The sequence below is a fragment of the Vipera ursinii genome (genome assembly GCF_947247035.1).
Source record: "Vipera ursinii genome assembly, chromosome: 5".
Lineage (NCBI taxonomy): Eukaryota > Metazoa > Chordata > Lepidosauria > Squamata > Viperidae > Vipera > Vipera ursinii.
Window position 1 is genome coordinate 59,355,427 of NC_139518.1, and position 15,407 is coordinate 59,370,833.

Sequence of the window (15,407 nt, forward strand, 5' to 3'; positions counted from 1 at the left end):
AGAGTTGACTAAACTTCCACAAAAGACTGGAGAAAGAAAACAAGACCAAAAAAAAATCACCCTCTTAATTATGTCTCCAGCAACCATTGACGTGTGGTTTACAACATATTACTCTTGTCTAGATGTTTCCCTATTCTGTTTAGTATGCTGTGTGCAAATCAATACAGTAGCAGTATCAATAGCACTTAGACTTATAAACTGCTTCCCAGTGCTTTACAGCCCTCTCTAAGCAGTTTACAGAGTCAGCATATTGCCCCCAATGACCTGGGTCCTCATTTTACCCACCTTGGAAGGATAGGAGGATGAGTCAACTTTCAGCCAGCCAGGATTAAACTCCTGGCAGTTGGCAGAATTAGGCTGCAATACTGCATTCTAACCACTGCACCACCATGGCTCTATGTACTTAGAATACTATATACATTAGAACAGGGGTGTCAAACTTGCAACGTCACGTGTCGTGTCGCGACGTATCGCAACTTTTTTTCCATTACTGGCAATGGGGTGGGAGCAGTTTCGGCATGAGACATCCAGCCTGTGGGCCAGCAGTTTGACACCCCTGCATTAGAGGAATGGCACATTCCGTTGATGCTTGCACCTGAAAGATCAAATAATTCATGTGCAGGTGCTTAGTGTATTCATATTAAATTATAAACAAGTGGTAGTGACAAATTCTCTGTTGCTTTACTTGTAAAACTACATCTAGCCAAGTTTTCTTCTTTTCCACTTTTCTTCAGTCATTGAATTTTACAGCAGTCTCAACAGAAACTTATCCATTCAAAGATATTCTATTTTTCCATTCCTTCTTTCATCTTTTTTCTTTCCATAGTTTTTTATATTAGTGTGGGGTAAAAGATGTGCAAAATGACATATTAGAGTCATCTTTAGATTTAAGAATAAATGAGGAATAACTCACTGGCATTTTGAAAATATATTCAACGAATGAAGCTAAACGAAGACTTTCTGCACCTTCGTTGTTTTTATTGACAGAACTGCTCTCAGAGAAGCAATAACAAAAGGAATTGGTTCATCATAAAGTTAAGACTGCTTTATGTTCTACTGCAATTATGCATGCATGAGAATTATGCACATGCATCTAAAAATAACATACAACCAAAGCTGTTCACAGTTCACATGCTGTATAAGCTCTGATTTGCTCCAGCTCTGAGAAAAGTAGACACTTGATAATAACTGTAATGTTGTAAAAAGTAGACCTTTTAAAGTGGAATGTCTGAAAAAATCTGGCACAACTTCAGATTTAAGGGAATTGCAGTCCCAAACACTGCAGGTGGATAAAACTGGATTACAATATTAGAAAATGGAGAAAAAGAAAGAGAATCGTAGAAATACATAAATCTGTGCATGGTGGGGAGAAAGTGGAGGAGAAATTCTCAGGTAGTGTTGCACCCTGTGAAACTGAGTAGTGGGAAATTCAGGAAAGGCCGAGGGGAAATTTTGCAGGGCTTATAGTTAAATTGTAGAATCACTTTTACAAGATTACTAAGGACCACAGACACATACGTGCTTAAAGGTAAGAATCAAGTAAATTAATGCAGACTCAATCTTATAATAATTTTCTGTTTCCAGAATCAGAATAGTTTGTCTAACATGAATGGTGCCATCTGGCAGGATCCTTTTTGAGTTATTATAAATATTTGTATAGATTGGTCTGTTATTTTATTTAAGGAACATTTGATGTTAGAGGTTGAGGCGCCATTTTATAAAGTGAAATATATGGTTTCATCTATTAAAGTTCTCAGTTGAAATGATTCTAGGTTTTCCCAGACTACTGGGAGGTTTTGGGTCAGTAGAAAGAATTTATTTTACATTGATTCACACTTTCTATTCCTGCTGAAGCGATGCTGCAGATTTATGGCAATGTGATTCCCATAAAGGAGCTTTTCTTTGTGCTAAATACTTGATTCTTATTATTACTTGTAAAGGACAAGATGTTGGTTCCATTGCCCTAGTTAAATGTTTCAAGTGTTGTGATAAAATATTTATCCCCATGATAAAACAATGTTTTAAATGCTTAACAGATTTACCAGACAAACATGCCACTCGTTCTACTTTGTATGATCTCATTTTCATGCTTTAATTTAATTGTAAGTTTTTAAAACTATTCCTTATTTTTTGAGCCTTTTAATCGTTATCTCCTATAGAGGACGAGCAGAGAGAAAAATCCATGTCCCATCACACTGTCCAGCAACTTATTATGGAAAAAGAGCAAGCATTAGCTGACCTGAACTCTGTGGAAAAATCTCTAGCAGATCTTTTCAGAAGATATGAAAAAATGAAAGACGTTCTTGAAGGATTTAGGAAGGTAAGTCATAGTGAATAATGCTTTCCTCAAAACACCTACATTCACTCAGGCGCATGTATAGGTCTGGAGTTATGGCTGCATTTTTGTATTCATTTCACTAGGGGTCCTGATTTCCACATCCACCAGCCGGCTTTTGGCTGAAGATCAGGTCCTTGCACTCAGGGGTTTGGGGATAAGAATTCTTCTTGGATGTGCCAATTCTCAAGATTCCTTTCCATCCTCAGACCTTCTGACAGAACACTTTTAACCCATTTGTTAGGTTAAAGATGTACAACCATCGTTAATCTAATAACCTGAGACACATCAGCCTGAAAGCGCTGCCACCTAGCTCTAGTAAAAGGAGATAACTGCCAAAGAAACCTGTTACACACGCTTATGCACATTGTAAGAATATGTATAAACAGTTTATGGTAGTCCTTTGAGTTCAAAGAAGTCAGACTGTTGTGCAATATATCTGTGAGCATGGAGATGGCTCTGCAATTCTAGTCTGGAAATGCAAAGCCTAGCACAGGGGTCCCCAACCTTGGCCTCTTTATGACTTGTGGACAGCCATGCTGGCTGAGGAATTCTGTGAGTTGAAGTCCACAAGTCATAGAGTGGCCAAGGTTGGGGACCCCTGGCCTAGCACAATGGGGACACTGAAAGTACATTGTTATCATAACTCTGGTGGGGTCAAGATTATATGTTGTTCCCTGATTCATGCAAAAAGTATAACTTGAACTAATTTTCCCTTAATTGATTTTTTTAATTCATTCACTGTATTTTAAAAGCAATTTTGTACTTGGCCAAAAATCCGAAGCAACTGTTTTCTGTAGACATTGGAGTTTGCAGAAAAGGGATTCTTACACTGCCTGAGCGTCATATGCCATGCATGGCCTGTAGAATTCATACAGAGATGGCTGCTTCGCATTTATATTTCTGTGTCTCTTATTTTAAGGAAATCTACTGCTTTTATGTTTGCTTTCAGTAAAATGGCCTACTACCTAAAATTGTAGAGTATGGTCAAAAGCCTACAACTTTCAGTGAATCCCTTATTGTCTGTTGTTAAGCTCTTTTTATGTTTGCCATTAAAGAATGAAGAAGTATTAAAGAAATGCGCACAAGAATATTTATCAAGAGTTAAAAAAGAAGAGCAGAGATATCAAGCCCTCAAGATTCATGCAGAGGAAAAACTGGACAGGTATTTTATTAGGACTTGGGAGGTATCCTGAATTTCAACCAAGAACTTCTGTTCTGAAGTCTGTTACAAATTAATTCCGGAGTTTTCTTTTTCCATCTGATTCTTGTCAGTACTTACATCTAATTTTGATCTGATTCCTATAAAATGTATTCTGTCACTCCTTAAGGTTCCCCTCCAGTTTTATAGGCAAAAAACCCCCCTACTTTTTAAAACATTCAGGAAAGGTTCAGTTAAGCACCAAATATCAAATCTTCCATAATACAGTATAATGTAAATGTGCGAAGCTGGTATACCAGTATGCTTTTTATAATCTTGCCAAGAAAACCTCAGGAAGTAGTCTGGCCACTTGCCAGGAGTCAACACTGACATGAATGCATGAGAGAGGGGGAGAGGGAGAGAGAGGAGGGGAGCGAGAGAGAGGTTCCTTGGGACTCAATATACCTGTGTTTCCGCAGAGCCAATGCTGAAATTGCACAAGTTCGGGGGAAGGCTCAGCAAGAACAAGCAGCTTACCAAGCCAGCCTTCGTAAAGAGCAGTTAAAAGTGGATGCATTGGAAAGAACACTGGAACAAAAGGTGATTAGCTCTGAACTGTACAAAGCTGCTTATAGAGAGAAAACACTGTGGTAGTTGCTCCCTAAGCTTATATTGTATAGCAGTTGGCTTTAACAGTCAGTCTTTTTTGCTGTCAAATGCTATCCTTAAAAACTTCAAGAATTCTTTAAATTGCTTTTGTGGTGGTGCTGGTGGCTCTGCCTCAGCAGTTCGGTATTATCCATTTATTTCTCAAATTGATTGGCCACCCACTTTACCACAGGGTAACTCTGGGCCGAGTTGTCTATGGGTGGTGGCTTACTTGTCTATGGAGGTGATGTAGTAACATCAGAGAGAGCAGAGGTTAGATTTCACTGTGTGTTTGGGCATTCAAGGATTGGGTAGACTTAGAATTTTACTGTTTATTGGGGCTGTGTAGCACTTCATGTTTGAGCTCCAAAAATAGTGGAATGGGAGGGAGGTAGTGTTAATTTTTTTTTATTTTTTTATTTTTTAATTCCATTTATATCCCGCCCTTCTCCGAAGACTCAGGGTGGCTTACAGTAGCCTTCATTCTATGTATATGCCTGCTTATTAGGGCTTTCACACACACCCCAAGCGGCATTATTACAAAGTTAGTTTATTGCCCCCAACAATCTGGGTCCTCATTTTACCTACCTCGGAAGGATGGAAGGCTGAGTCAGCCTTGAGCCTGGTGCTTTCCTCTACAGTGCTTTAAACAGTTGGGTTCTTTTCCCATAATCAACACAGGTTTCAAAGGCTTCAAAGCACTGTAGGCAGGCAGCATGTTTGCACTACTTTCCAGTACAAAGGCCTGTTGGAGCAGTGGGCTAATGCCTCCTTAAGTAACACCAGCTGCCTGCAATTAGTGCAGGTTCGCATCCCACCAGGCTCAAGGTTGACTCAGCCTTCCATCCTTCCGAGGTAGGGGGCAGATTGTTGGGGGCAATTAAGCTGACTTTGTAATAATGCCGCTTGGGGTGTGTGTGAAAGCCCTAATAAGCAGGCATATACATAGAATGAAGGCTACTGCTAAGCTTGTAAGCCACCCTGAGTCTTCGGAGAAGGGCGGGATATAAATGGAATTAAAATAAAAATAAATAAAAACTAAAGCACTGCACCATCATACTATTTATCTGCTTTTAATTAAACAAGTACCCACTCCAGCCTTAATTCATGGATGGGTGACTGTGGCTTAGTGCATTGAAAAGTTGTCCCATTGGAAGTATGTTGATTTAAAAATTGTTGCTCTAATGTGCCCAATTGAAGGTTACAAACAGACATGAGCATTTTAGTAGTACATAGATTCTGGGAGAGTTCTAGGAACTGAAGTCCTTTAAAATTGCTGAGGTTGAAAAACCTCTGGCTTAGCCTATTGTTAGTAGAAATCTGGCTTCTACCAGGCAGTTGTTTATCCTTTTAGAATGATTTGAATCTAAGAAAAGTTTTAGGCATAAGAAAGAAAGCTTTCCTGAAAAATCCCACAGTGATAAGACTAAGCAAAATGATTGGTATAAGCAGAACTAAATGCTGCTAATGATTCAGCACTAATTGCAGACAGATAATCGCTCTTTCCCCAGCATGTACTATATTCTTAATGGCAACAAATCTTATTTTGATAATCGAAAAAGAGTGCAGAATAGCTTTTAACTAAAATATGTTTATTCTTTCTTCCTGTGCATGTGTGTTTCTTTCAGAATAAAGAAATAGAAGAGTTGACGAAGATTTGTGATGAACTGATTGCCAAAATGGGGAAAAGCTAACTTTTAACCAAAACCCTAAATTACAATCTTGAGTGCAATATGACCATTGGCACAGTGATATCCAGGCAGTGATGTGAATGGATTCTATTTTCACTTTTTGTATGCACTACTGTATTTTTTCTTAATAATGTTGATTTGATTGTATGCAGTACTAAGACTATCAGAAATCCTTGCTATTGTCTGCAATTCTTTCCTTTGTATAATTCATAGCAAGTTGATCTCAAAAGTTCCTGTATCAGGGAGATTTGTCGAGTTCTTTAATAAATTACAGTTGCTCATCTTAGCCTTCCCTTTGTACATGAGTTCCCATGTTGGATGTCTTTTTTGGATTTAATATAAATGTGTATTACATGCATGGGGACTCTTGCCTTAAGGAGTGTAAATTTGATCTGCATTTTCTGATTTGTAAAATAAAATGGAAACTTGAAAAATTAAGGTACTTGCCTCTGTGATACTTACCATAAATAATTTTTCCCTTCCAATTTGAAAATGGGTTTCATATTATTAACTGGGAAGTTGAAAATCAGTCTAAATCTGATATTCAGTATCATCAGCTTTTTATATACTATTCTGTTATTTCGTTGGTTTATTTCTCAGAACATCAATACAGCCAGGATGCTATAGAGATCACACAGGTATACTGTGTGCAAAATTCCCAAGAGAAGATTGTAAGTTATATATTTAAAAAATCTACTAGTCTAAATATGTGACTTTTCTTCTGAATGCTTGTACAAATGATGCTAGGGCCGATACAAGTTACTGGAAATATTTGACTTTAAAGGTTCCTGTGCTTTTTAAAAGTGTTTTGACATGAGTTTGCTGACAAGCTCGGCTTCAGCTATAAACTTGATAGATGTTCCTTGTATGAGGTAAACTTTTGCCTCAGAATAACTACAGCAGGGATATTATCCTCCAGTAACAGCTGAAGTGTAATGGGTTCATGAAGAGTAGCAACAGGCTATAAATTGACATGGGAGAAAAGCGCATGCCATAAAAATCATAATAAATACATTTGTCAGTAATAGCAGAAAATATGAATGTGACAATGATAAAGGACATAGTAACAGGTAAAAGTGTAAAGTATGAGTTAAAAAGAATATTGTTGTCCCACAATAAGCAAGACTCAGGAGTTTGTACAGAGTGACCAGATCCTATATTATTTTCTTTCATATTGTGTTTTTGTTATTAACTATATTGTGAATTGCCCACAGTTGTTTTGGAACTAAGTCCTGGTAAATTGAAATAAATGCTTTTTTACAGGCAGACATTTTCTGAGCAACAAGGTTACTTAGTGTAGTGATTAATTCAACCCTACTCCAGAATCGTATCATTTGTAAAGATAAATATCAGATCTATTTTGATGCTAAAATTCTAGAAAGCAATAGACTTGAAATTTACTGAAACAAGGGATACTTCAGTTATGAGCAGCATCTGGGCATAAACTGAATCTGAGCAACGAGGACATCTACTAATCAGAGGTAGGATGCATCTGGTTCATATGTCTCCATAAAAGGAGCAGTGAAATAGAACATTCTGTAGTTTCCACCTCTGGAATCATAGAAGCAGAGTGTTTCAGTAACGGCACTTATAATCAATATTGCAGAGAGAGCATGGCATTGTGCAAGATAGGAAGCTTTCCAACTGCTGGGTACTTCTAGCTGGGTAAGGTAGCTGGCAGCAGTGACAATATATCTATACCTGGTCACAGGAAAGCTGGGGTCTTCCCTAGATCCACTTGTCTCTCTGTATCCTTTAACTTTTGCTTCAGGATTTGTTTCACTTGATCATATCCCATTAGATTTCACCTAATCTTTTAAATGTAGGCTAGACTGCCTCCTCAGTTCTTGAGGAGGGAGAGCAGCCTAGATTTAAAAGATTAGATTCAACAGCCTTGATCCATGCGGATTGGAAATTGTCCTGAAGAATTAATGGTGCTAAACCTTGAAGATAAAAGTTGAGCTTTAACCAAAGATTTATAGAAGCTAGGCACACTTTTGACTCAACTTTGATCATACCTGTTTCCAATCGTAGATGTGCGTTTTAAGATACAGCATGGAATCTGGAGAGCTGCTCTGATGAATTTGGATAGTACCGTCTCCAGAGAGTTGAAGTGCGGGGCGGGGGGGGGGGGCGAAACCAGAATCATAAAGGAGCTGGACTAGCAGCTTAGCTGAAAGAGCTTAATTACTACTAACATAATGTCCTTTCTTGGATTGGAAAAAATTAAGAATGGATCTTTGACCAGTAGCAGCTGGTCATTCACAATAGGTTTTCCTTGAGCCAGTGGCATGCAGGTCTATTCTTAAATACTTAAAAGCTAGTCACTTGTCCTATTTTGTGGTCATTAATGCTCCATAAACAAGAGTTTCAACCTTTTGGCAAATGTCATAATCTTGGTTTTATGATAGTTTATTTCCAGATTATTAGTGTTGCAGTATTGGACCAAAGTTCTCAGATCTCATTTAAGGCCAGTTAGGGTCCTGGAAAGAACTACAGTGTTGTCTGTGATGAGCAGCAGAGCTATGCTGTGATTTCTCTGGTTTACAGGGATGGAAATTTGGGTTGTTTAGACCAGGGCTTTTCAACGGGTGGTACGCATACCAGTGGTGGTACATTGGCACATGGCAGGTGGTACGCATCCCTGCCTAGCCTAGCCAAGTGTAGCAGGGGAGGGAATGAGCCAAAGCAGCGCAGTGCAGGACTTTCTCTGAATCCTCAGGAGCTGCAGGGCTGCTGGGGTGAGACAAAGGCCCCAGGATCGGCACTTCCAGCACACCCGGAAGAGAAAGGAGGAGGAGGGTGGAGACAGAAAGGAATATAAAAGGAGGCAGTTTTGGCGGGAAAGGGGGAAAAAAAGATGCCAGAGAAAGAGTCAGAAGAGAAAGGGCTTTTGTCAAAGAAGCGGTGAGAGAGAGACAGGAAAGACTTTTGGGGAGGTGTGTGTGTGTGAGAGAGAGAGAGAGAGGCAGAGAAGAAAGGCTTTTGGGAGGAATTGTGTGTGTGAGGGGGGCAGAGAGGAAACGCTTTGGGGGGATGTGTGTGTGTGTGTGTGAGAGAGAGAGAGAAGGGGGTCTTTTGAGTGGGTGAGGAGAAAGAGGAAAGGGGGAAAAGAAGAAAGGTCGACCAGCCACCTGACCATCAAGGTAGTGGTTCATATTAATAAATATAGAGAAATTCATCATACATTTGTCAGTATAAAGGGAAAGTGATTCAGCAAAGGAACTGCCACAGAAGAAATTAAAACCGGTACTTTCCCCCCCTTTTTTTAGTTTTATTTTATTAGATTATACAATAAAATACAAAAGCTAACAGTAGGACACAATGGGGAGGAAAAAGGGGGGAAAAGTGAGGGGAGAAGAGAAAAAGAAAAGAAAAGGCTTTGATTTCCGACTTCCTCTGAAGCATTAACATTGAACTTCAACTTTTTACTTTTCCGTTATATTATAAACTAGCCATTTCTATAACAACACATGAATCTAACCACTAAAACCCCAAATCCCCCCTCCTCTTTTTTTAAGTCATCAAGTTTTTGACACCTTGCTAAGCACTGGTGGTATTCAAATATTGTCATGTCCTAAAAGAGGTACAATCTGTGAAAAGGTTGAAAAGCCCTGGTTTAGTCATCACAGCACATCATCGATACAAAAACTGAAGGGGGGGGGGCAAAATCCCTGTTTTGTCTCCTCTAGAGCTTTAACTGTCTTTAAGAGAAACTTGCATATTGCAACTTATCTTAAAAGTTGTATTAAGGTTTGGCTTGAATTAACTGAGGAATCCTATAGTAAATAGTTGATCGATGCATCTTACAGCCTCTCCCATAATTTGATGTTGGATACATGGTTTACAACTGGAATGCTCATTCTTACTAGAGTGGAATATATGTGAGCTTAATACTCGGTCTACAATAAAGCAGTAAAATGGATGATGAATTCAACAGCTGATTTTGTGACCATAGCTTTCTTTACGTTTAGTAGAAAATGAACAGGAACATTTTTGGCTTGTCATATATTGGCTGAGCTATTAGAATTGGGTAAATACTGAATACCTAGTTTGTACTGAATATAAACTAAGAATATTGTATTTTATCTGAAAACATTTATGTATATACTCCCATAAAATGCCAATTAGTACTCCATTGTTTTTAGGAAATGCTGAGTGAAATGTGGGTTGATGAGATGTTCCTTTTTAGATAGTTGATAAAAAGTTATCTCCTGAGAATGCTAGAGATATGGGCAGGACTTTTTTTCTCATAGAACGCTCAGAACGGAGTTCCGGCACCTTTTTTGGATGGAACCTTGTAGGGTAGGCAAGGTGGGTTGTATGACATGTGTGAGTTCCGGCACCTTTTTCTTTTACAAAAAAAGCACTGGATATGGAGGAATGTATCTGACTTGAAGAATAGCCAGAAAAAAACAGATTACAGTATACCCTGCATCATTTAGCCGCTATGTGATCCTCTAGAGAGGATTAACTATGCTGAATAAGCATTAGAGCGTAAATGACAATCCGTTGTTTTGTCTAACAATACTTTTGTTGGCTCTCCATGATGAAGCCATTCGCCAGTTTCGTCCTTCTCAGTTTTCTTTTCACCATAGAAAGTAAGTAATTTTGTTCCATGTTTCCTCTCCCATTTAGCATAACAGGATCTAAACATTCCAGATTTACAAATAATAATAATAATAATGCTTTTTAAGGTAGCTTAAAATCGTCAATAACCAATTACTTTCTACTGGTGTTTTCCATCTTTGAAATTCAAGAGTAGTCCTAACTGTTGCTTCAATTATTTTAAAGATAAATTAACATTCCTTTTTGGAGCAAACACCTGTTTCTTAATTCTAGTTTTAGACGCAGGGCTTTTTTTGTCATAGAACGCTCAGAACGGAGTTCCGGCACCTTTTTTGGACAGAACCTTGTAGGATAGGCAAGGCGGGTTGTATGACATGTGTGAGTTCCGGCACCTTTTTCTTTTACAAAAAAAGCACTGTTTAGACGTGTGCACACACAAAATTGTAAATGAAGTATGGAACCAAGACTTTGTTACTTAATGTCTGTAGTGGTTGCATATCTAAACTCCTTCTTCAGAATTCATAACTACAGACATGAAAGGGAAAAGAAGTTAAGTTATCCTGTTGAAATCTTGATATTTACATGATTAGGGATTAGTGTTTTGTGCTTTTTTTCTAGATTGAACTGTACAAAGAAAATTAAGTCATTGCATGATACAATTTTGAATTTTCAAGAACATGGAGTTCTTTTTTTATTTATTGAGAGTTAATGTTAGAAATATATCCAGTTTTAAAACATTTATGGTGAGGCTGTTTTTCCATCAAGTGGAAACCATAACCACCTTCTATAAAGTGATTGAAACCACTTACATTACTGTTATTGGATGTTTCTATTGTCGTTAAAGCTGCCTCCAAGTAAAGATAGAAAAAGCTGATTTGTTTTGACTGCAAATAAAGCCAGTTCTTTTTATGTATATAATAATAATAGGTGAAGGGCTGCAGTGCTATACATGTGCAGGTGCAAATAATGAGGAGTGTAACCAACAAGGCTCTGAGCAATGTCCAGGAAATTCTGATGCTTGTGCAATCATCAGAGGACAATCAAGTAAGTGATTTGAAGTTTAACCTTAGTTTAATTCAAAATGTGTCAAACAGCAGTTGAATTTGTCAGTATTGTGGTGGGTGAGTGAAGGTCAAGAAATCAAATCAAATTTTGAACACAGTATAGAAACTGGAAGCCATTCATATTTTATCATTAGTGTTGTTGATAAATTCCATGTTTTGCACAACCAGTCAGTAGATTTATGGCTATGTGGGTAGAAGCTTCACCTTTTTCTCCTTTTACAAATTTTTTTTTATAATAATAAATAATTGACTTATCTGATACTAAATTGAGCTTCTGCCAACCTAGCAGTTCAAAAGCACATAAAAAATGCAAGTAGAAAAATAGGGACCACTCCGGTGGGAAGGTAACAGCGTTCCGTGCGCCTTTGGCATCTAGTCATGCCGGCCACATGACCACGGAGACATCCTCGGACAAACGCTGGCTCTTCGGCTTTGAAAAGGAGATGAGCACTGGCCCCTAGAGTCAGAAACGACTAGCACGCATGTGCGGGGGAACCTTTACCTTTACCTTTACCTTTACCTTATATAAATGGCTTATCCGAAGCTTTAGCTAGCAAGAAGGGGTTTCTACTCTTATAGTAGCCCAATGGCAAATGTCCTATAGCATGTAAGGTCCTTCTTTTTTCTAAATAATAATAAAAAAGGTACATAGTTTTGTACTGATGCATCTGTGTTTGATGTAAATCAAAGAAAATGCAAGGAAAGGGCGAAATGAGTTGTTTCTTCCTGGAACTGTCCATCCCTCAGATAAGTACTCTGATGAGCCAGGATGTTCTAATTCAGGCTAATAAGATAAAGGAGCAGATAAGCATAGATGATATAATGTCTCGGATTTGTCTCTGGATCTGTTCTAGGTGGCGTTATGAAGTCCTGCTCATATAGGTCATTCTGTAACCGAGCCCGGAGGGGAGGTTCACAAACGCCTGGAGTAAGTGTTTACTGCTGCTACTCAGATAACTGCAACGCCAAAGCCCTGGGCTCCAGAAACATTCTCTCAATGGGTTATTTTTCTCTCTTTGTCCTTTCTGTCCTCTGGCACCTGCTGTTTAATCTGAACTGATACACTCAAGCCAGAAAGAGGGATATGTAGAAGACTGCAAAATCCAAATTTCCAAGCTATCTTTTAAATTCCACGGACAGGAAGGAGCCTTGTGACCCCAGCAGATCCCATAATCTAATTCAGTGGATACCCTGAGAGGAAAAATTGCCGCATGCTTTGGTTCATGAAAAATGCTACAAGTAGAAGAATCTGCGTAATTAAAAGATGACAAGACTGTATGGAGCTGATCTGCCAAGTTGATGTTATCACTGGAAGAAACGTGGTTTAAAAACTTGTCCTACTTACTTTTTTTTTTCTCTTTTTAATGCCCACACATTGAATCAAGACAGAAGAAATGGGATTTTTTTTTCCCCACGTCCAATAAATTTAAGCATCGACAGTCAGAAAACTAAATGCTTGTGGTTTGGAAGTTAGAATTGTCAGAGTCAGAGTTTTAGATTAGATTTGTGTGTGCAGTTGTATACTGAAAGATTTTCTCACCACAGTTATCTTTTGTAATAAGATGTATGAACATTAAGGCAAAGTGCCATTATTTGGGCAGTGACACTGGTATGTAGATAGGGCCCTCAGTGTTTATACTTTCACAGGAAGCCTGCTTTATATTAAGTTTATTCTCTTTAATCTAGTGAACAAAGCAACTGCTTGCGAAAAACAACCAACAGCTGTGGTATGAAAAGCTTTATGATTTAACCATTTCCCACAAATGCCACCCTTAAGTGATGTCGTTTGAAATTTGATAAATATAATCATAATAGCAATCCTTCAAAGAAAATGTCTAATCCCATTGAGCAAGGAAGAAGCAATCAAAAGATCCAGATAAGATAAGAATTTATTATAGTGCTTGATTTTTATCGATGGATCACTTTGGTATCCTTTGTATAAATAAAAGTACTTTACATTGAAGAAGAAAATTAAAGGCATGGAGCATTGAGTGGGTTCAACAACAAAACACGACTGAGAAAGGAACACATCTTTATCTTGGATTATTACCAAGTATAATCTGAAAAAAATAAATTGACACAGTTTCCATCAATAGGCTTATGGGACCTCAGTCCCATCTGCTTTTCTAAGACTAAATCTTACTGACCTCAAATTACTTAGAACAGACATTTGGGATTATGCTATTATCATCTTAAAATTAATTTTACAATAGTACTGGAGATTTAATCAACACTGTACAGTTCAGATATTATGCATATGCAGCAAGCCTATCATCATGAAAAATAGGAGTTATTCTATGCTCATGTTTTTATACCAACAGAAGCTATTCCACAATGTTTCATTGAATCATCCAAATAGTTCGAATTCTGCAGAAATTAATTCATAGTATGTACTTATTTTTGGACTAATTTCTGGGTCATTTTATATTTACTTTTGCCAGTATTAAGATCCATGGGTATCTTTTATTGATTCATCTTAACCCTGTTGTCACTGGAATGTGTTTTTCTACCCACTGATACCGTATCTATTATTTTTTTTAAAAAAGTGTGAATGAAAACAGGACAACTTCTAACAAATATTACAAGTTTCTTTCAAGAGCTTATGTCCCCAAATAGTTCTGTAAAATAGATTAGGTTAAAAGAGAGACTGACACAAGTCATTCACTAAATGTCTTTGGCTGACAGTGGATCTAAACTTGCACCACCTCTATCCTAATCCAACACCCAAAACTACTATACTATTTTCAACAAAAACTTTATTTAAACCAATTACACTTACTAATGTACATGTTCAATGTCCTAGGTCCTACTAAGATATTTTTCCACTGCAGAACCAGTTATCATAAACCTCAACCAGGGAATCATCAGTTGAATCCCAACACAACTGTGGTTTTTTAACATTTTTGATAATCCCTCTTATGGAACCATCAAATAACCTAATTCTAACCTATGTCCCTTTGATAGCAGTGAGAATAATTTCCATAGAGATATCCACAGGACCGAAGCTTTAGTTTCACTTTCTAAGCTACCCTGGTTTTCTTAAGCTGTTGCCCTAGGAAGGGGTGGGCAACCTTGGCTCTTTTATGACTTGTGGGCTTCAACTCCCAGAATTCCTGAGCCAGTCATGCTGGCTCAGGAATTCTGGGAGTTGAAGTCCACAAGTCATGAAAGAGCCAAGGTTGCCTACCGCTGCCCTAGGAATACCAATGATGCTTAAATACAAAACTGATATTCTTAGGTAGGATGTAGGAAAATTGGTGCCAGCTGCATTTAACTACAACTTCTGTTAACCACAGTAGAGAATACAGGTTAGTCCTCAACTTATGACCACAACTGAGCCAAAATTTATGTTGTTAAGTGAGAAATTTGTTAAATGAGTTTTGCTTCATTTTATGACTTTTCTTGTCACATTTGTTAAGTGAAACACTGCAGTTCTTATATTAAGATATTAATGGTTGTTATATTAATGGTTGTTAAGTGAATCTAGTTTTCCCATTGACTTTGCTTGTCAGAAGGTTGCAAAAGGGGATCACATGAGTCCGGGACACTGCAACCATCATAAATGTGATTCAGTTGTAAATCACATGACCATGGGGATGCTACAATGGTCATAAGTGTGAAAAATGGTCATAAGTCACTTTCTTCAGTGCTGTTGTAACTTTGAATGGTCACTAAATGAACAGTTGTAAATTGAGGAGTCCTTGTAGACAGGTTGTGGGAACTATAATCTAAATTATATCCACAAAAATCTTCCCCAGCCCTTTATCATGAATATTTATATTTATTATTCCTTTGACATACTTGAATTATATTGTACTATATACTTAGCATCTATTTTTGCCTTTATTCAAAATATTTAACAACAAATCTGTACCCATTTCATTAACCTTATAACTGGTGCGTTGTGATGTTATTAATTTAAAAGAAAGTCTATGTGGCAGAATAAAATGTAGTCAATA

General features: G+C 37.7%; 2 protein-coding genes across 4 annotated transcripts in view; both read left to right on the forward strand.

Annotated features, from left to right (window-relative positions):
- The window catches only part of TACC2 (transforming acidic coiled-coil containing protein 2), a 163,397-nt gene extending 157,144 nt beyond the window's left edge, over positions 1–6,253 (forward strand). For all 3 annotated transcript variants that reach the window (XM_083364493.1, XM_083364491.1, XM_083364492.1), the window contains 4 exons: positions 2,160–2,320; positions 3,394–3,500; positions 3,956–4,076; positions 5,753–6,253. In XM_083364493.1, coding sequence (XP_083220619.1) covers positions 2,160–2,320; positions 3,394–3,500; positions 3,956–4,076; positions 5,753–5,818 — 455 coding nt within the window. In that variant the 3' untranslated portion in view covers positions 5,819–6,253. The remainder of the gene's footprint in view (positions 1–2,159; positions 2,321–3,393; positions 3,501–3,955; positions 4,077–5,752) is intronic.
- Positions 6,254–11,225: 4,972 nt separating this feature from the next.
- On the forward strand, positions 11,226–15,407 carry LOC310641733 (uncharacterized protein). The gene is made up of 2 exons (XM_083364972.1): positions 11,226–11,428; positions 12,303–15,407. The coding sequence occupies exons 1-2, from the start codon at positions 11,293–11,295 to the stop codon at positions 12,506–12,508; spliced, it is 342 nt and encodes a 113-aa protein (XP_083221098.1). The 5' UTR covers positions 11,226–11,292; the 3' UTR covers positions 12,509–15,407.